At 39.8% G+C, this 22,580-nt stretch overlaps 1 protein-coding gene across 1 annotated transcript in view; it reads left to right on the top strand.

Annotated features, from left to right (window-relative positions):
* Positions 1 to 22,580, top strand: part of DNAH8 (dynein axonemal heavy chain 8) — a 324,054-nt gene that overhangs the window by 146,137 nt on the left and 155,337 nt on the right. The window contains exons 43-52 of the mRNA XM_049652745.1: positions 701 to 879; positions 3,896 to 4,083; positions 6,282 to 6,368; positions 6,456 to 6,563; positions 7,552 to 7,686; positions 9,420 to 9,581; positions 11,888 to 12,134; positions 12,251 to 12,492; positions 12,583 to 12,723; positions 15,828 to 16,065. Coding sequence (XP_049508702.1) covers positions 701 to 879; positions 3,896 to 4,083; positions 6,282 to 6,368; positions 6,456 to 6,563; positions 7,552 to 7,686; positions 9,420 to 9,581; positions 11,888 to 12,134; positions 12,251 to 12,492; positions 12,583 to 12,723; positions 15,828 to 16,065 — 1,727 coding nt within the window. The remainder of the gene's footprint in view (positions 1 to 700; positions 880 to 3,895; positions 4,084 to 6,281; positions 6,369 to 6,455; positions 6,564 to 7,551; positions 7,687 to 9,419; positions 9,582 to 11,887; positions 12,135 to 12,250; positions 12,493 to 12,582; positions 12,724 to 15,827; positions 16,066 to 22,580) is intronic.

The following is a 22,580-nucleotide window of genomic DNA, read 5'->3' as shown; positions in this document are numbered from 1 at the left end:
ATTTTAAGTCAGGGTTGAAGAGTTTAAAAAGTTTGTCTCAGGGGTGCCTGGGTAGCTCAGTCAGTTGAGTGGCCGACTCTTGATTTTGGCTCAGGTCATGATCTCACAGTTCATGGGATCACGAGCCCCACATTGGGCTGGGCTCTGCACTGATAACATGGAGCCCACTTGGGATTCTCTCTCTCCCTCCCTTTCTCTCTTTTTGCCCCTCCCCCACTCATGCATGCACACACGCTCTTTCTGTCTCTCTCAAAATAAATAAAATAAAATAATAAAAAAGGAAAATTTGTCCCAAGAAATGTTTAAAAATTTTTTTTTAACATTTATTTATTTTTGAGAGACAGAGAGCACAAGTGGGGGAGGGGCAGAGAGAGAAGGAGACACAGAATCCCAAGCAGGCTCCAGGCTCTGAACTGTTAGCACAGAGCCCCACCAACCGTGAGATCGTGTCGTGAGCTGAAGTCAGATGCTTAACTGACTGAGCTACCCAGGCGCCCCTGTCCTAAAAAATGTTTGTAATCACTGCACTACTTTTAATGGATATCAAGTACTCCAGCCTTGTTTGGTTGACTCTTTTAAGTGGGGGGCTCAAATTCTAAAATAAATAGGCCCATTCCAGTCACATTCGACTTTGACTTGTGCCTACTGTAACAATGTGTTATCCCGTACTCATGGTGCTTTCTCTGATTCACGTCTGCAGGTGCTATATCACTTTAGCCCAGGCTTTGGGAATGAACATGGGAGGAGCTCCGGCAGGACCCGCGGGCACTGGCAAAACAGAAACCACGAAAGACATGGGAAGGTGTTTGGGAAAATATGTGGTTGTGTTTAACTGCTCAGATCAAATGGATTTCAGAGGGCTCGGAAGGATTTTTAAAGGTAAGTGTCAAACACAGTTAAATTACTTTTGGTGAATGTATTTTCATTGCACTTTAACATTATTTTCTGATAAAACCTAAAGTGATATTATCCCATGTAACCGAAATTAGTATAGGTTGATGCATAAAATACTGCCATTCTTTTTTCTGGGTCAGGAATGGCTGGATATCATCAGTTTCATACGGTTCAATACTGTTGCTGGCACTCTAGTCCATGAGTTGAATGTGTATTAGACTGTGAAAATGAAATCAATTTGTTATTGCCTGAAACAATGGTGGAGGGGATAAGATCAAGATAGCAAACATTAGATCCTGCTGAAATGAAAGATCTCATTTAGAGCATAACTCAGAGCCGAGATTGATAAATAGACCAGTGGAATATGATAGAGAATGCAGAAATGGGCCAAGGACACTTGACGTACGGCAAAGGTGATTGTAAATCAGTGATGAAGGGATAGACTTTACAATGAATCATCCTGGGGCAAGAGATGATTAGTATTTAACAAAGGAAATCAGATCCCTACATGTATAAAAACTGGATGCCTACACCATATATAAAAATCAGTTCTGGGAATTAAGCACCTGAACGTGGTCAGCAAAACCATATGGTTTTCAGAAGGTAATAAATGAAAATATCTTTGTTCTCAGAGAAAGGGATTTTTAATACAAAAATCACAAGCCATAAAGGAAAGATTGATACATTGCTTACTCTAAATTAAAAACTTCTGGGGACACCTGGGTGGCTTAGTCCATTGAGCATCCGACTTTGGCTCAGGGCATGATCTCACAGGTTTGTGAGTTCAAGCCCTACATTGGGCTCTGTGCTGACAGAGCAGAGCCTGCTTTGGATCCTCTGTCCCCCTCTCTGTCTTCCTCTCCCACACTCATGCTCTCTCAAAAATAAATAAAACATGCTATTTCTAGGTCATAGGGTCGTTCTATTTTTAATTTTTTGAGGAACCTCCAGAAATAAACAAACATAAATAAAACATTAAAAAATAGTGGATTAGATCTATGTGTATTTGCTTAGATAAATCTCAGAAAAATAATACTGACCAAATAAATCAAGTTTCAGGAAGATATATACAGTATTTTATAGACCTATACATGTAGATAGATACATATAAATCTTGAATACACAAAATATATAGTGTCCATGAATATATGCAAGTGGGCAGTAGTTTATTTTTTAAAGGTTTTTAAAAATGTTTGTTTATTTTTGAGAGAGAGAGAGAGAGAGTGTGAGTGTGGGAGGGGCAGAGAGAGAAGGAGACACAGATTCTGAAGCAGGCTCCAGGCTCTGAGCTGTCAGCACAGAGCCTGACGCCGGGCTCGAACCCACGAACCATGAGATCATGACCTGAGCCTAAGTCGGACGCTTAACCAATTGAACCACCCAGGCGCCCACGAGCAGTAGTTTAAAGCACACCTGGAACCACTGGCATCAAATTCAGGACAGAGGTTCCCTCTGGAGAAGGAGGGAGTGTGAATCCAAAGAACCATACATGGATGTGAACTGTGGTTCTAATATTTTATTCTTTAGAATGAAATCTGAAGCAAATTGTTAAGATTTGATAGGTAGGTGCTTGGGTATACATTATATTATTCTTTATAGTTGCCTGTTAAACATTTTTGAGCCCTGAAAATCATGTCCTGATCAAAGAGAAGTGTTCTCCTGTGGATCACTCTCAGCTTGAAGGTTGGGGATGGTTGAGAGCAGCCAACAGAGCACAAGGTAAATCCTAGAGTGCCACAAAATGATAGGAGATGACAGAGAAAAAAGAAAAGGAAGTGGCTGGCTCCGGTGTTTCCTTTGCATAAACGATGTTGCACAGCTCTCTGAAGCGGGAGTCCTGTCACAGATAAACCTCGGATGGGGGCTCGTGTCAGAGAGGCAAACTGCCCACCCAGGACAGGCTGCGAGCCCCAGACCCCGAGGGGAAGCTCTCCTGCCTCTCCAGTTCCTTCCTCCAAATCACCGGCAGAGGTCCTACAAACAGAGATTGGCATCTGAGATAAGGAAACAGAGATACAAAGATACAGAGATAACAATACAAAGGTAACAAAGTCTCATAAAATATCTGAAGAAATGAGGTAGGCGCCCCAAACAGCCGAGAGACCGCTAAAGTGATTAATAGAGGAAACAGAAGAAAAGAGTAAATAAAATCATTAGCTTCAGAGGGATTCAATAACTTATAACATACAACTGATGGAAGAAAGACAGGCTGCTATGAACAAAGTAACAGTTGGAATGACATGAAATTGAAAACGTGAATAAATTAAAAACCTCTTTTGAGTTAAACTGTCTAGCCAAGAGAATAAGTACATTGAATACAAGAGAAAGAAGTGGGAGGTTTGACAGAAAAGCCTAAGGGTAATAGGGATACATATAAAAGTTCCAACATCTGTATAATGGAAATGCCCAAAGGAGAGAGAAGAAAAACTGGGGCAGGGGGCGGGGGGACAGTAATAAAAGAAAGAAGAACATTTTATGCAGCTGAAGATAATGAAGGTTTTCATCCTTAAGAGATTAGATAGGAGTAATGTTCATAACATGGAAGTGTTTCTTTGTATTGAGTTTTGAAGGGAATAAATAAAAATCCCTTTGACCGTTTTCTATCTCACCCTGCATCCCCTTGTATCTGTCATTGCAACAAGAAAGAAACAGAATAATCTGATGCAGACAGGGTATGCCTTATTTTGTCTGTTTCCCCAAACGTGGCTCCTTCAGCCTCCTTCCCCACTGAATCCGGTTTTATCATCTTCCAGCATTCCTGGGTGTGATGACGTGTCTATTCTTTCATTTTGGCAGTGCCCTATTTTCATGATGCTGTACAAATAATTAAACCCCTTTATATCACTGGAATTAAATATGTCTTTATAAACAGCCAGATATGAAACTTTATATAAATTGTATTTCTATATAGAATTGTTTGAGAGCACTTTAGAGAAATGATTGCTACCAAGAAGGTGTATAACAAAAGAAACCTTTTGAAATTAATCCTTTTTCATACCAGGTCTTGCACAATCGGGTTCTTGGGGCTGTTTTGATGAGTTTAACAGAATAGAATTGCCTGTATTATCAGTGGCAGCCCAACAGATTTATATTGTTCTGACAGCAAGAAAAGAGAGAAAAAAACAGTTCATTTTCTCTGATGGTGATTGTGTTGATTTGAATCCAGAATTTGGAATTTTCCTAACAATGGTAAGAATGTGGTCTTTAAATGCAGTTCTATTGGTTTAATTGCTATAGACTTAAATGAAATAAAGCATATATTAATTAGTAAATCAATGACTATTCAGAGGTCATGAGCTATTCCCTCTTGTCATATGATTTTTTGAGTAGTAAAAATAACCTTGAGAGAAGATGAAATAGCAAAATGTTAATGATAATACTAGCTACTGTTTAGTGAGCACTTATTATGTGTAAGGTGCTGGGCTAAATGTTTTCTGCAGTATATCAGACAGGCTAGCCACAGTAACAATCCCCAAATCTCAGTGCCTCAAAACCTCAAAGATTTATTTCTCTCTCATGTCGCATGTCTATTGTAGGTTGATGAACACACCTAACTTCAAAAGAACAGGCAAATGTAGTCCTGTACCCCATTTGTATGGTGGATGTTGTAACTGAGTTATCTCAGGCTCAGAGAGATTTAAAAACCTGTTCAAGTCACGTAGCCAGTTAGAGAAAGAGGTTATTGTCTGTCTAATGTCAAAATCTAACTACTTAACCTTTGCACTTGGGTTTTTCTCTGACACATAATAAAGGATGATGGAAATGATTTAAAATAGCCAAAGTAATTCACCAAAAACCTGTAACAATTGTAACAAATTCAGTTACCATGTGATTGAGGATAATGTGTTGTGATACATTTAGTAAAGAAAGAAAACCAAAAGCATGAATAAGTAGAAAAGTCTGTGAATTGTAAAAGCGATGTTAATGTTGAACCAGTTTTATTTAATGTTTTTGTATGTTTTCTATATAGTTAAATCTTTATGTTGCAAGATAACACAACGCAATCTGAATTTTAAATGTCTCAGTGGACAAAGATTATAGAAAGTAAAATTAGGAAATTTTCTGATAAGCTTTATTATAAGCAAACATAAGCAAAACACTCGGGGGTAAATAATAATAATCCAGAAGTGATTAGTTATTATAACTCAGGAAATGGGATGAAAAGTTTTATTGTATGATACTGTGGTGGAGAATACTTTAAAAGAAGAGTAACATTTCCCTTGGATTAAGAATAATATTGGAAATATCAATTAGGTATTACATTAGACTGTAAATAACTGAGACATGAAAAATAGTAGCTTAACACATAAAGATTTATTCTCTTAAGATCCTTCTATGTTTCTACACCATCATGATTTTTATCTTCAAGTCACCTTTATAACCCAAGATGCTACAGAAGCACCTCTGTTTTGCTGTAGCCAATTGATTGAATCAACTCCCTTCAAACAAGCATCGTATTATGTGCCCTTTTGCATCTTCCAGTGTCAAATTTAATCACACCAGCTGCAAGGCAGGCTAGGAAATGTAGTGTTTTATCTGGGTGGTGATGCACCCAGTTTGCAACTGGGGTTCTGTGACTGAGAAAAGAGAAAAGAAGAAATATTGAGAGGCAGCTAGTAACTTCTGTATTCCCAGGACTGAGGAAGGTATCTGGCCAATGGACAGTGCCCACGAAATGCTTAGGGACTGAAGGCTTCTTAATGTACTTTCCTAGAATAACTAACCCCTCTTTGCCTGACTAGTCTTTGAATCCCTAACCTCTCCCCTGGAACTGTTGGGTCTGATATACTCAACCTGTTGCTATTCGTGAGGCCCTAGCTTCCTTTCCTCTTCTACGTTCATCCTTTTCAATATTTTCCCCATCATTCCCATTTTATTTCCCCTCACTCCAATGGAGTTTTTTTTTTTTTTTTTTTTTTTTAAATCAGCCAGAGAACTCTATAATTCTGACCATGGAGAATAATGGAAAAGATAAAATAAGAATTACCTAAGTAAACTGATCCATATGAAATCCTGAATTTTTTTCCTTTTTCAATAACCCATGTTAGACCATAATTATCCTAGTATTTATGTATCTTTCTTTTCTATTTTCTTAACCAATAGATACACAGAAGCTTAATTTTTGCTACATGAAGTGTGTGTGTGTGTGTGTGTGTGTGTGTGTGTGTATGAGTTTGTTAGTATAATGGAAATGGAAATTATGCATGAGGGGGTAATGTGACCTTAAAAAATATGGATAGTCCAATACATATTTTTGAGAAAGGAGGGACGTTTTATGAATCTAATGTTTTTCAATACCACCTTAGAATATGAACTAGGAATTTGAATGTGTTTGTATTCATGAAATGAACATTACATCAATAATTTAAAATAATTTTAACTTTTAGAACCCTGGGTATGCTGGGCGCCAGGAACTACCAGAAAACTTAAAAATTCAGTTTAGAACTGTTGCTATGATGGTTCCAGATAGACAGGTAGGCACTGGGATTTGGAAGCATAATATGATTTATGTTCTTGTTTTTCTCTAAATTGTTGAAAAATCTCATGACCTTAATTTTCAGATCATTATGCGAGTTAAACTTGCAAGCTGTGGTTTTCTTGAAAACATCGTCTTGGCTCAAAAGTTTTACGTTCTTTACAAACTCTGCGAAGAGCAACTTACCAAACAGGTAACTTTGTAAATCAATCTTTTTCCTAGCTGTAGAACGTGATTTTTTTTACTTGGCAGTTTTACCCTGATAGATGTTAATCAGTGAGTTAAAAAAAATCTCAACTCTTTTCTAAGACATATTTATAATTATGTATGTATGTGTTTTAAAATTTTTTAGTTTGAAATGATTATGGAGTCTCAGTAAAGTTGCAAAGAAAGGTAGAGGGGGTCTTGTGAACCCTGCTTCCGCATGGTTGACATTTTGTAACAACAGTACAATTATAAATGACAAAACCGGAAAACAGATGGGGGTACAATCCACAGAGTTTAAGAGTTTGCCAGTTATGTATGCACATATGTAGTGTAGTGTAGTGTAGTGTGTGTGTGTGTGTGTGTGTGTAGTACTATGCAATTATGTCACGTGCAGATTCATGTAACCTCCACCTTGATCAGCGAACAGGACTGTTCTGTCTCTGCTACCCCTTATAGCCACACCCTCCACCCTTCTGAATCCCTAACCACTCGCAGCCCCTATTTTCGCTCCATCTCTATAACTTTGTTATTCCAAGAATGTTATAGACATGGAATTACAGAGTGTGTAACCAACAGGGTAAATTTAAATCTGTTTACTGTGAGGCATCTGGGTGGCTCAGCCAGTTAAGTGTCTGGCTTCTGCTCAGGTCAGGATCTCATGGTTTGAGAGTTCGAGCCCCGTGTCAGTCTCTGCACTGACAGTGCGGAGCCTGCTTGGGATTCTCTCTCTCTCTCTCTCTCTCTCTCTGCTCCTACCCCACTTGTGTGCATGCACTCTGTCTCTCAAAAATAAATACATAAACTTAAAACTAATCTGCAGTCAAAGGAAAGGTGAAAGACTTGAGCTCATAGAACTTTGAAGCTGAGCCCCTCCACACAGCAGTGTGTACAGATCAGCATATCCACCTATGTGTATATAGTGGGTCTGCATTTAGGATTGGTCAATTAAACAATCTTTTCTCCCCCCATCTTAGGTTCATTATGACTTTGGGTTGAGAAATATCCTGTCTGTCTTGAGGACACTCGGATCTCAAAAAAGAGCCAGACCAGAAGACAGTGAACTAAGCACTGTCATGAGAGGACTGAGAGATATGAACCTTTCCAAACTGGTATCCTTCCCTTCCCTGAACTCGCTTCTCCTTCAAGATTCTCACCTGTTCTTTCCCCCACTTAGCCGAAATGCAGGGGTTTGGCTCAGCTGGAGCTGAGCATTAGTAACGACAGGGACAGTGGGTATGTGAAGCTAGCCCTGTGCTTCCAGAAGACAAAAAGTCTGTGACCTTGTATACCCAACATGGGCTCTTACCACTTGTGAACCATAAAACCATTGGTGGGTTCTGGCCCCCAAATTTCAGTCCAGACTTCTTGTTTTTTTTATAATTGTGTCTTTTAAAAAAATATTTTTATTTATTTTTGAGAGAGAGAGAGAATATGAGCAGGAGAGAGGTGGGGGGGGGGGGCGGCGGGGATAGAGGATGTGAAGCCGGCTCTGTGCTGACAGCAGAGAGCTTGGTGCGGGGCTCAAACTCACGAACTGTGAGATCATGGCCTGAGCTGAAGTTGGACGCTCAACCAGCTGAGCCACCCAGGAGCCCCTTAGTCCAGTCTTCTACTATTATTTAGAATGTAACACAAATTCTAAACATGAAAGTCCAGGTTTCTTGGATTCACAGAGAACTATGAGAACTTTTGCTTTCTCAGAACACGTCTGAACTTACTTCAGCTATGTCTCTCCCCCGCCATCAACACCATTTCTGTTTTCCAAAAGTGCACTGAAAGTTTGCCATGAAGATGATAATAATTATCTTGCTGCTTTCACGCTTGTCACAATTATAGCCAGGTTCTTTGAAGTAGCTGAGGGACAGGCGTGCGTGGGATTTTTTCAAGGGCTTTTATGTGTTACATATTGTGTCAATGCCCTGGGAATACAATGTTGAGGAAGAAGTGGTTCTTAGGAAGCTCAGTTCTAGTTATACAAACTAACAACTAACATCCGTGTAGTTCTTTAGTATTACAAAGCTTTTTCAGGGGTATTGTGTTGTTTGAGTCTCACAGCAACACTGTGGGATATGAATGGCTCGAGTGCTTATTGCCATCTTACTTATGAGGGAACCAAGTTCGAAGGACTCAGCCACAATTATGGTCAGTTGAGAAGCTGGAACAAAAATCCACAAAACTTTCTGATGTCAAATCCTCTGTCCCTTCTAGTACACCTTAGCGCCTCCCTTGGTAATAGTGTATTCTTGAAACAGCTACAAGAGAATTCCAATAGGTGTCGGCAGAGTCCCAGAGGATAAGGAGAAATCAGAAGGGGGCAGCAGCTGGGAATGGGGTGAGGGAGACGTTAAAGACGTAGCAAATGAGGATTAGGGTCAGTTGACTGAAACCTATGGATTATTAAGGATGGCAGAACAGTGCTCTGATGGAGTGTTCCAGCCAATGTTGGATGAGCCGGGCAGTTTAAATGAAATTTTAATTTTATAATTAAATATAATTTTAATATTTCTATTTTCATGGGGTTGGGACTACTAATTGCATATTTTTAAGGTTAATGCATACACCTGTTTGTGAGATGCAGCACATTCATGATAACGTAGTGAGATCAAACCTTGAAGCCGCAGATTGTAGAGGATGCTGAATGCCAAAGAGCTTTGGGTACGATGCTATAGGTAACGTAGATTCAGTGGTGGTGTTCAGGACTTGGGTCTACAGGACCCAAGTCCGGTTAGGAGAGTAATATATGTTTTTCTGGGCATGCAGTGATAGTAGGTGCCATGAGCTTCGTAACTGGTCAGTAATTATTTATTGACTGAAGAAGTAAAATTATTCTCTGCCATCTTAGGTTGATGAAGACGAACCCCTGTTCCTCAGCTTAATCAATGACCTGTTTCCAGGACTGCAGCTGGACAGTAGTACGTACACGGAGCTGCAAGCTGCAGTGGCCAACCAGGTTCAGATAGAAGGTTTGATTAACCACCCGCCCTGGAATCTCAAACTTGTGCAGGTAAAGAAATTTTAATCTGTTATGCTAAGTGTGTGTTGTTAAAGATCGCCATTTGAAGAGAAGAGCTCAGGATATTAGTCTTAATGTAAATGCTGAAACTAAATTAATTTTTTAGTGGTTATTTTTGAGAGAGAGAGAGAGAGACAGAGTGTGAGTGGGGGAAGGGGGAGAGAGAGAGAGAGAGAGCCAGAGAGAGAGAGAGAGACAGAACCCGAAGCAGGTTCGAGGCTCCGAGCTGTCAGCACGGAGCCTAACGCAGGGCTCAGACTCACAAACTGTGAGATCATGACCTGAGCCGAAGTTGGACGCTTAAACCACTGAGCCACCCGGGCGCCCCTGAAACTAAATTAAAGCACATCATTGCAAGAAGAGTCCTCAGGAGGATGTGTTGGCCCCAGAGAGATAGTATGGCATTACCCTGCCTGGCAGGAAACAAGCTGTAATTTGCTACCTAGAGCTGGTATTAGGGCAGGTGGTAACTAGAATCTCAACAACAGTTAGGAGAGGGTGACAGGTTATATAAAAAGCCGGGGAGATGGAATGATCTCGCAAGCTTCTTGTGTCAGTCTGGCAATATCACTCATAGCTGGGTACCTTCATGGGCATGGAACCCGAGGAATCTGGGAGTGTTACTTTGCTTCTGTTTTGTGTGTGGTCAAGTTCACGCCTACCCTAAAATCTAAATCCTTTGCCTGTGTCTCTTGGTATCTTTTTGCTCATTACATTTCGTCCTTGTCAACCACCCACCAGTTAATCAGCAGAGGCAAGAAGGATTGGCAGAGATGCAGGAAGAAATCTCTATGGGCCTGATGTTTCAGGGGTATTTTCTAGGGCATTTGGAAATGAAGGAGCTGAAATTATGGAAAATGTTAAAAACTGCATGCGGAAAATAACAATTCTTATTTTAACTTGCCAGATAATAAGAAGTCCAAGTATATGAGACACATTCAAAGTTTACAGGGAAATATATGAGGAAAAGTTTAAGTATTTTTCATCATCCATGTATTGAAAACCATTAAACACTTCTTTTAATTTCTGGGAAACTTTCCCAAATCTGTATGATATACATACTGAGTATACTGAGTACTAAAATCATAGTCATTTCAATGGGTAGGGGACTAGAATATTGTGTTGTTACTCAGTGTGAACAGTGTTACTCTTGAATATAATGTTATGGGTAGTGTCTCTATTGCTTTTAAACTATGGGTTACTGTAGTAATACATTTCTACCTATAATGTTAGAATAATTTAAATTCTGCCTCCTATAAGGTGTAAGTTTTTTTTTGTTTTGTTTTTTGTTTTTTTTGAGAGAGAGAGAGAGGAGAAGAGGGGCAGAGGGGAGAGAGAGAGGTTCTTAAGCAGGGTGGAACTTGATCCCATGACCCTGGGATCATGACCTGAGTCAAAATCAAGTGTCTAATGCTCAACTGACTGAGCCACCCAGCCACCCAGATGCTAGCTTTTAACTTCTTATTTTTATTAAGAAAACAATAGAGAGGATGTTGTAACAGATACCATCTAGTTCTTAGCACATCTCCTTGAATCTTTTTTACCGTAACTATGTGCCCCTTCCTGGGCTATTCTAATAGCCCATATTCACTATTCTTTTCCAGAGGATTGGAGCCACTTTGTTAGCAGGCACAAATAGCAGTTAGTTAAGGACTGATGGGTGATGGAGTAGGAAATTCAAGTTCCCCTGCTTCCAGGTGGAATAAATGCAGGTGTAACTTACATTCCAGAGTACCCCCCAGGAACAGTGTTCAGGCTTCCCTGTACAGGATTTTGTCCTCGATAACACGTTCCCTGACTTCCCTTTCCTGTCTCGCGTCTCCCACTCCCTTACCAGTTTCTCCTGGGAGCACTTCTTGAATAAATCACTCATCTCAAGCTGGTCTTCCCTGTGATGGTTTGTGTTGCTGCTTTCCACCACCAGGGGGCGACATCATCACATTGAATACAGAGAAAGCGTGTGCGTGGAAAAACTTCTGCATCAGAAAGCCAAAATCACAAGGAATAGTAGTTTGAGAAGCAAAAACTAGATCCTGAGTTCATTATTTCCAAAACGTAATGCAAGTACCACATTGTCATAATTTTCTCACTTAACGTTATTTTATAATGTGGTGCTAACTGGCTAGCCACGTCTAGTAAAAAAAAAAAATACAAACCACTTTTTTTCTCATCCTTTAAATAGTGAACAGGTTACTGTTAATAGCTTATTGAAAGCTTTTTAAATTTCAGCACGCTGCTATGAGTGTCAGCAAGAGACTCATTAGTTCCATTTTTCAATTGCTTGCTTCATTGTGCAGTTATATGAGACGTCTCTGGTCCGTCATGGTTTGATGACTCTGGGGCCCAGTGGTTCTGGGAAGACGACTGTCATAACAATCCTGATGAAGGCATTGACTGAGTGCGGAAGACCTCACAGAGAGATGCGAATGAATCCCAAAGCGATTACCGCGCCTCAGATGTTTGGCAGACTGGACACCGCTACTAATGACTGGACAGATGGGATTTTTTCTACTCTGTGGAGAAAAACATTAAAAGCTAAAAAAGGTACACCTCAACTCTCCTTTGTGAAGCTTCCCCCTCCCCCCCCGTCAGTTTATTAATAATACAACGTTTAATTTTTTTACAGGTGAAAAATGATTTTCCCTTTTAATTATTTGCAGGTGAAAACATTTTCCTCATTTTAGATGGCCCCGTGGATGCCATTTGGATCGAGAACCTAAATTCTGTGTTGGATGACAATAAAACTCTCACGTTAGCTAATGGAGATCGCATCCCCATGGCTCCGAGTTGCAAGCTTTTGTTTGAAGTCCACAATATTGAGAATGCTTCCCCTGCCACAGTTTCCAGGATGGGCATGGTCTATATCAGCAGCTCTGCACTCAGCTGGAGGCCGATATTGCAGGTGGGGACAGGAGACCCACGCCAGTGTGTGCTCAGCGGCTACCTGGGGTTCACATCCTTGGGAAACTGAGGTTCTGTCTCTTTGCTGCAGGCGTGGTTGAAGAAGCGCACCGCGCAGGAAGCTTCTGTATTCCAGACTCTGTATGATAAAATATTTGAAGATATATATACATTCATGAAACTGAACCTCAATCCAAAAATGCAGCTCCTGGAGTGCAACTATATCATGCAGGTAAGACTGTGGACATTCTCTATGTAGACTGGAGTCGTTTCCCCCCCCCCCCCCCCCCCCCCCCCGCCCACTTGCAGTTTAGAGGCATCTGAAATAGAAAATTCCTGCAGTCCATAGAAATATTTTTATGATATGGCTGTGAAGGCTTGGAGAAGTTGGATTCCTATTAAAGATTTCATTAATGTTGTTACTGCCATCTGTTTTATTGTTTTCTCTTCCCAAGGGTGGGTGTTGTCAGGGGAAGAGGAATGAACTGTCTTCCCCACCATCAAGCTTAGTAACCTTCCCGGAAAGTCCATCCAATCATGACGGTAGACTAACTAAATAAGTAAAGCAGACTGTTCTACCGAAAAGTGCAAAAAGGGAGCTGGTAACAAGCAAGAAGATTCGAATGGCAGTCTCATCTCAGCATTGCATATTTACAGAATACCAGACTGGGAAAACCTTTAAGCAATTTTCCTAGTAGTCTCTAGCTTTGTGTGTATGTCTTTTCTGCCTCCCTCCGCCCCCTCAGCTTTTCTTAACAGTCTTCGGAGAAAACAGAACGAATCATAGATTTTGAAGGGCTCTCCTGCTTCTAGGCTATAGGTGACCTTTCAGTATCCAATCTGGTGCTTTGATTTTCTCTTAGTTTAATAATGGATACCGGTCAGTGAGGATGGGTAGGTTAGAAGTAATGCATGAGACCCAAATCAATTAATTATTTAGTAATTACTTTAAAATGCATAACAGAAGTGAACATCTTATCTTGAATTAATTTTGTTTTGAAAGACTGAGGATGTCTTGCTGTAGATACATTTCTTTCTGATGCTGGATGGGGGGGTGGTGCACTTTTCTTTAAATGAGCAGGTAGCAAATATTTAAGCAAATATTTGCACAACTGTCTGTCTCAACACTGACACCTGCTGTTGTATTGCAAAGGCAGCCAGACACAATGCCTACATGAATGAGTGTGACTGTGTTTCAGTAAAACTTTATTTGCCAAGCAGGTGGCTGGCCCCTGGGGCCACAGTCTGCTGAGCCCTGCAAAAAGTTAAAGAGAAATGCAGTCTCTGATGTAGGAAATTTGGAGCCTGCTTCAGATTCTGTGTCTCCCTCTCTCTCTGCCCCTCCCCTACTCATGCTCTGTCTCTCCCTGTCTCTCTCAAAAATGAATAAACGTAAAATAAATTAAAAAGAGAGAGAGAGAGAGACTTAAAATACAAATCGACAATAAAATGATAAGTTAGGAGAGAGATAAAGGAAATTAAGGCATTCAAAGGTCATTGGATATACAAGATAGGAATAAAGGGTTTATCTTTATCTTTCATTACCCGTGTATGCAGGGTATACTGTCTAGGTAAGCATTAGAACACAGAAATTGAGTGCAGTGTATGGGTAGTAGGCAAACAAAAGGAAAAAGTCAATCTTCTCAGGAAATAGGAAGAAAGCTACGACACATGTGTGCTCGGCAAACGGTAAGGAAATGGAGGTGTGAGAGGTCCGAGAAAATGAAGAAAGTATGAAACAGTCATGTCACAGAGAAGGAGCCTGAATGGGAGCTGAGGTCCATGATGATGATTTAAGTTTATTTATCTATTTTTGAGAGACAGAAAGAGAGAGCAGGGGAGGGGCAAGGAGAGAGGAAGAGAGAGAGAGAGAGAATCCCAAGCAGGCTGTGCACTGTTAGCACAGAGCCCGACGCCTGGCTCAATCCCACAAACCAGGAGATCATGACCTGAGCTGAAATCAAGAGTTTTAGTCAGTCAGTTTAACTGACTGAGCCACCCGGGCAGCCCCATGGTCATGATTTTAAAATGAAGCCAGAATTGTGTGGTTTTCTCCAGCCAAGCTTAGCTGCATAGGTGCAGGTGGGTGGAGAGCAGGCCGAGTTTCAATAAGGCTTTAATGGGGTTATGGCTTTCACAGGTGAGTAGAGGGTGTATGCGACAGTGATTATAGTGATGGGTCCTGGAATTCCAGCTAGGAAAGGAAGGAAGTGAGGAAATGAGAGGAAATGAGGGATAGTTTAATGATGGCAGGAACTATGGATCGTGGTAGCTCTCTCTCGAATCTGGGAAGTGGAGGGAATAAGCTAGAAAGGGTGGATATGGTAATCAGAGAATAAAACGCTTGAAACTGAGATAATGAAGGGGTCACAGTTCTCAATAACAACAAAGTATAAGTATGACTGCATGAATGGCTAAAAACCGTTTATTCATTTTTGAGAGACAGAGAGAGTGTGAGTGAGGGAGGGGCAGAGAGAGAGAGAGAGAGAGAGAGACAGAGAATCCAAAGCAGGCTCCAGGCTCTGAGCTGTCAGCACAGGGCCCAACACAGGGCTCAAACCCACAAACCGTGAGATCATAACCTGAGCTGAAGTTGGATGCTTAACCGACTGACCCACCCAGGTGCCCCTGAAATAAATATTTTTAAATGATAATAAATTTGAAAGAAGGAGGAAAGAAGGGAAGAAAAAAACCCTATCTCCAGATATTGCTTGATCACTGTCCAACAGTAGACAGCATTTAGAGAAAGGTCATCCTGGTTTAAAAAGTCTGTGTGGGGGGCTCCTGGGTGTCTCAGTCAGTTGAACGACCGACTTTGGCTCAGGTCATGATCTCACGGTTTGTGAGTTTGAGCCCCACATCGGGCTCTGTGCTGACAGCTCAGAGCCTGGAGCTGGCTTCTGATTCTGTGTCTCACTCTCTCTCTGCCCCTCCTCCACTCATGCTCTGTCTCTCTCTGTCTCAAAAATAAGTAAACATAAAAAAAAAAAAAATTAAAAGAAAAAAAAAAAAAGTCTGCGTGGACTAGCAGAAAAGATGCCACAATGGAAATCAGAGGGTGTAGTTTCTGTCCCCAGCTCATGCGACTAACCTCACTGAGCTTCAGTTTCCTCATCTGAAAAGTAAAGGGCCTAAAATAGATGTTTACTTTCTTCTTCTTCTTCTTCTTCTTCTTCTTCTTCTTCTTCTTCGTCGTCTTCTTTCTTTTCCTTTTAGACTAGATGTTTTCTAAGGTAGTTTCTAGATCTAAAGTTTAGTTACTCCAAAACGTTAATTTTTTTTATTTCAAAAATTTGAACACCAAAATTTATTTTATTATATTTCAAATATTTTCAGTCTCTCACTCTACTGGAAGGTTTAATTCCCTCCAAAGAAGAAGGTGGTATTTCATGTGTCGAACATCTTCATAAATTATTTGTGTTTGGCCTAATGTGGAGTTTAGGAGCCCTTTTGGAATTGGAAAGCAGAGAAAAGCTTGAGGCCTTTTTACGAAGTCATGGAAGCAAGTTAGACTTGCCAGAAATACCTAAAGGCACAAATCAGACCATGTATGAGTTTTATGTTACTGATTACGGTAAGTACAGTGACTTACACTTGAAATGAGATGATCTCCTTTTCAATGAGAAAAATATAAACTTTCATAAACTCTTCTATAGGGGAATATTAAGCCGATTATAAATAACTTGATTGCTAATACCATTTTTAAAAAGCATAGATGCAAATAGTGGAACTTTGCATATCGACCATGCTGGAAACTGGTAAGAGACTCTTGGCTTCTCCTCTTTTTGGAGTGGCCTAAGTGAAATCTTGTATAAATAAGTTGGCAATACCTCTCGCATCATGTACATCCTGGTGCTTGAAGAGAAAGGCAGCAGTGTAGAGAACATAGATGACCCGCATGATGAAGTAACAGATCAATCCCACAACTTCCCTGTTGGAAATGTCGGAATAATGAGAGAATGAACCAAGCATATGGGGTCCTTCTTACATGCAGCAGACTGGGCACAGTCTAGTGCTGTCACCTCAGCCCCCAGCCTCCTGTGTGTGGCAGGGCCCAGCTTCCCTGTCTCTAAGAGAAATGCCCTTGAGTTTGGCGCCCTTCATCCGGAGCGTAGCTCCCAACTCTTCTAAACTCTAGAGAAGATAAAACATGCTTCCTAAAAACTGTATTGACCTCTGATTCTTCCCAAAACCCCAAAGCAGCAAAAGCATTTTTTAAAAGTTTATACATTTATTATTTCCGAGAGAGAGAAAGAGAGAGCACAAGCAGGGTGGGGGGCAGAGACAGAGGGAGACACTGGATCCAAAGCAGGCTCCAGACTCTGAGCTGTCAGCACAGAGCCCGACAGGGGGCTCAGACCCACAGACCATGAGATGGTGACCTGAGGTGAAGTCAGACGCTTAACTGACTGAGCCACCCAGGAGCCCTGCATTTGTTGTTTCTGTTTTGATGCATAAACTCAGAACAGGACCCTGGATGGCAACAAAAGCATTTTGAAAGCAAGAAAGCAGAAAGGTAAGTGGCACTTGATTTGGTACACGGGGCAAGGTAAGTCCTAAACTGGCAGGGGGAAGAGTTGAGAGGCAATGTAATGTATGCCGCAGAACCTTCCCATGGCTCGGGAAACGGAAACTGGGGTGAGGGCAGAGGTAAAAACCAGAGTGCTGCTTGTAAGTCTGTTTAAGAAACAGAACCTCCGGGTCCTCTTTCCAAAATCACACTGGTAGATAATCGCACTCACCTCACACTGGCCAAACACGGAAGAATTGGTGTTTAGAGAGTGTGAAACACAGAATTGCCTAGAGTTGGAGGATACTGGACACATTTGAGAGTGGAAGAATCATACTGAAAATAGGGATTAAGTGAAAGTTGGTGTTTTATTTATTTTATTTTTTTTTAAATTTTTTTAACATTTATTTATTTTTGAGACAGAGAGAGACAGAGCACGAACGGAGGAGGGTCAGAGAGAGAGGGAGACACAGAATCTGAAACAGGCTCCAGGCTCTGAGCCATCAGCACAGAGCCTAACGCGGGGCTTGAACTCACAGACCGCGAGATCATGACCTGAGCCGAAGTCGGACACTTAACCGACTGAGCCACCCAGGCGCCCCTAAAGTTGGTGTTTTAAAGGCCTTTATAAAGAGACTGAGATGAAGTGAACTTTTTTTCAGCTGGGCATTTTTAATCAGAATGATTAAATTAATTCTATGTGTGATTAGATGCTATTAAAGATTTGGGTTCATAAAAGGGAGCTCTAACTCCAAATGCAAACTAACAATGAAATGCATCCTTAAATCTACTTATGAATTCTGTTACAATCCAGAAACAATCAAAAGATGGGGGTTTTTAAATTTTTTTTAACGTTTTATTTTATATTTTGAGATACAGAGAGAAACACGAGTCCCAGCAGGGGAGGGGCAGAGAGAGAGGGAGAGAGAGTGGGAGACACAGAATCCAAAGCAGGCTCCAGGCTCTGAGCTGTCAGCACACAGCACGATGCAGGGCTCGAACCCACAAATGTGAGATCATGACCTGAGCCAAAGTTGGATGTTCAGCCGACTGAGCCACCCAGCTGTCCCAAAAGATGGTTTTTTTAAGAGATCAATAAAATTGATACATCTCTTACCAGAGATATCAGAGGAAATAGAGAAGACATAAATTACTGCTGTTCAGAATCAAAGAGGGAACATCCCTACAGGCTGTATAGACATTAAAAAATAAGGGAATAATAGAAACAATGTTTTGAAGGTATGTTTGATGATGAAACACACGTGTTTAGATAAAAAAGACAAATTCCTTGAAGGGTACAAACTACTAAACCTCATCAAGAAGAAATAGGCATCCTACATATCCCCAGACTCACCAAAAATGTATAGTTAAAAACCTTTCTACAAAGAAAACTCCAGGCCCAGATGGCTTTATTGGTGAATTCTACCAAGTACTTAAGGAAGAAATAATACCAATTGTACAAAAACTGCTCCTAAGACATTAAACATAAGGAAGAAATACATCCCAGACCGTTTTATAAAGATGATGTTATCTTGATATCAAAACCAGAGAAAGGCATTATAATAAAAGTAGACTGTAGATAGTATGTCTTAGGAACAATGACCCATATTTCTTTCCTTTCCCTTTTTAAATTTTAAATAGCTTCCACACCCAATGTGGGGATTGAACTCATGACCCTGAGGTTAAGAGTTGTATGTCCTACCAGCTGAGCCAGCCAGGTGCCCTGACACACATTTCTTAATAAAATTTTAACAGGTAAAGTCCAAGTGAGCATTTATTCTATGAATTGAAGATTGGGGTAACATTGAAAAAGCAATAAATTTATTTTGCCATGTTAACAGACTAAAAGCCAAACACATCATCGGTCCTCTAAATAGATGCAGAAAAAGCATTTGACAAAATTTAACACCGTTTCATGGTGAAACTCTCAGTAAACTAGGAATAGGAGCTTTATAATTTTGACAAAGAGCATCTACAGAAAAGATAACATTTATACTTACTTATTGGTGAAATATTGAATATTTCCTTCCCAAGATTAGAAATAGGACACGGATGTTCTTTCTCATCACTGCTATTCAACATTGTACTAGAAGGTCTAATCAGTGCAGTAAGTCAATAAATAAACAAACAAAAACATACAAATAAAGTATCTACAGATTAGAAAAGAACAAATATACCTCTATTTGTAGACAATATGACCATTTGTATAGAATCCTCAAAAAAGTTTTTTTTTATTTTTTTATTTTTTTATTTTTTTTTATTTTTTTTAACGTTTTTTATTTATTTTTGGGACAGAGAGAGACAGAGCATGAACGGGGGAGGGGCAGAGAGAGAGGGAGACACAGAATCGGAAACAGGCTCCAGGCTCCGAGCCATCAGCCCAGAGCCCGACGCGGGGCTCGAACTCACGGACCGCGAGATCGTGACCTGGCTGAAGTCGGACGCTTAACCGACTGCGCCACCCAGGCGCCCCCAAAAAAGTTTTTAAAACCAGTGAATTAGTTTAGCAAGGTCATAGGATAAAAGGACAATATACAACAATAAGTTGTATTTCTATATGCTCACAACAAACAATTAAAAATTGGAATTTTTGGGGCGCCTGGGTGGCTCAGTCGGTTGAGCGGCCAACTTCGGCTCAGGTCACGATCTCGCAGTCCGTGAGTTCGAGCCCCGCGTCGGGCTCTGTGCTGACAGCTCGGAGCCTGGAGCCTGTTTCGGGTTCTGTGTCTCCCTCTCTCTCTGCCCCTTCCCTGTTCATGCTCTGTCTCTCTCTGTCTCAAAAATAAATAAACGTTAAAAAAAATTGGAATTTTAATATTTAAAAGAGTATCCAAAACTTAAGCAACCATCGAGTTAATATGGATTGCTATGTGGAGAAGATGTTATATACGAGCCTAATGGTAACCACAAATCAAAAACCAGTGATAGATATGCAAAAAATAAAGAGAAAGGAGTACAAATATATCACTAAATAAAGCCAACAAATTATGAAAGAGAAGAAAGAATCAGAGAAAACTACAAAAACAACCATAAAACGAGTAACAAAATGGTGATAAATACATATCAATAATTACTTTGAATGTAAATGGACTAAATGCTCCAATCAAAAGACATAGGGAGATAGAGTGGATAAAAACAAAAACAAAAACAAAAACAAAAAAACCCCAAGGCCCATCTATATGCTGCCTATAAGAGACTCATTTTAGACCTTAAAGATATCTGCAGATTGAAAGTGAGGGGATGGAGCACCATCTATCATGTTAATAGACATCAAAAGAAAGCCAGAATAGCCATACTCATATCAGACAAACTAGATTTTAAACCAAAGACTGTAACAAGAGATGAAGGAGGGGCATTATATCATAATGAAGGGGTCTATCCATCAAGAAGATCTAACAATTGTAAATATTTATTCACCCAATATATGAGCACCCAAATCCTTAAAACCGTTAATAACAAACATGAAGGAACTAATCGATAATAATACAATAATAGTAGGGGACTTTAATACCCCACAAACTTTGATGGACAGATCATCCAAACAGAAAATCAACAAGAGAACAGTGGCTCTGAATGACACACTGGACCAGATGGATTTAATAGATATATTCAGAACATTCCATCCTAAAACAACAGAATACACATTCTTTTTGAGTGCACATGGAATATTCTCCAGAATAATAACATATTAACAAGGTAGCAAATGACATATCTGAAAAAGGGTCGGTACCCAAAATATATAAGGAACTGATACAAGTTAACACACACAAAAACAAATAATCCAATTCAAAAATGGGCAGAAGTCATGAACAGACATTTCTCCAAAGAAGACATATAGGTTGCTAACAGATACATGAAAAAATGTTCAACATCACTGATTATCAGGGAAATATAAATCAATACTACAATTAGATAGCACCTCACACCTGTCAGAACAACTAAAATCAACAGCCCAAGAAACAACAGGTGTTGGCGAGGATGTGGAGAAAAGGGAAACCTCTTGCACTGTTGATAGGAGTGCAAACTGGTGTAGCCACTGTGGAAAACAAACAGTATGGAGGTTCCTCAAAAATTTTTAAATAGAACTATCCTATGATCCAGCAATTGCACTACTGGGTATTTACCCTAAAAATGTAAAAACACTAATTCAAAGGGATACATGCATCCCTATGTTTATTACAGCATTATTTATAATAAATTATGGAAGCAGCCCATGTGTTCATTGACAGATGAATAGATAAAGAAGAAATAGTATATAGATATACAATGAAATATTATTCAGCCATAGAAAGAATGAAATTTTGCCATTTGCTATGACATGGATGGAAATAGAGAGTATAATGCCAAGCAAAATAAGTTAGAGAAAGACAAAGACCATAGGATTTCACTCAGGCATGGAATTTAAGAAACAAAACAAATGAGCAGAGGGGAAAAAGAAAGACAGACCAAGAAACAGACTCTTAACTGTAGAGAATAAACTGATGGTTATGGGGGCGGGGGGAGACAGCTGGGGGGATGGTTGAAAAAGGTGATGGGGATTAAGGAGGGCACTTGTCATGATGAGCACTGGGTGATGTATGGAACTGTGGATTCACTATATTGTACACTGGAAACAAACATTAACACTCTATGTTAACTATACTGGAATTAAAATTAAAAAAATAAAAAATATATCTGATAAAACAATTCAATCCAGAAAACATAAAGGACTCTTGCCATTCCATAATAGTGGTTAGACAGCCAAGCCAAAATTTTTTAAATGGGCACTATAATTAAATAGATGCTTGACCAAAGAAGATTTTAAAATGGTGAAAAAACACATGAAACGATATTCAACATCATTGGTTATCGAGGAAATGTAAACTGAAACTAGAATGGGCTATGATTACACAGCCACTACAATGATTGCCATATGAAAAGATTGATAATACCAAATATCAGCAAGAATGCGTAATAACTGGGACTCTCATATACTACTCTGTGGGATAGCCACTTTGGAAAAAGTTTATCAGTTTCTTAAAAGTTAACACCTACGCTTACCAAATGACTTGTTATTTTGCAAGGAAATTTGAGATTGAGGTTATTCCTCCAGTGATGAATATTTTCTTTGCTACTCTCAAATGTGTGAGCCTCTGCTCTGTTTTCATGCATTCTGTGTACACAGTAACTCTTTTGGTACAATCCTGAATCATAGTGTAATATTCCTGAAAAGCCAGTTAAAATGAACAATACGATACCAACGATAAAAGTAATTTATGGCAACAGCGTGAACATCTCTGACCAAGTTTGCCTAGCCAATGGTGATTATAAGTCTTTGTAGATTGTAAGGCACATTCCAGATATGCTAAATGTAAATACAATTTTTTTTTTATAATTGAAGAAATGTGGTAAAAATAATTCTTATACCAATAATATCCATCAGCAAATTATGGGCTATCTAAAATCAGTTAATAAATTAGTAGTTACTGTTAAGTCAATAGGCTGAGCACTTTATTAACTAGTTTCAGGGCTAGATTTGTTTTCCCCATTTCTCATGGCAAACATTCTATGTCCACTAACCCCTTTTTGGTCTTCCCTAT

The sequence above is a fragment of the Panthera uncia genome (assembly GCF_023721935.1).
Source record: "Panthera uncia isolate 11264 chromosome B2 unlocalized genomic scaffold, Puncia_PCG_1.0 HiC_scaffold_24, whole genome shotgun sequence".
In the NCBI taxonomy this organism is placed as follows: Eukaryota; Metazoa; Chordata; class Mammalia; order Carnivora; family Felidae; genus Panthera; species Panthera uncia.
The sequence above is the reverse complement of the archived record's forward strand: the minus strand, read 5'-3'. Positions and strand labels throughout refer to the sequence as shown.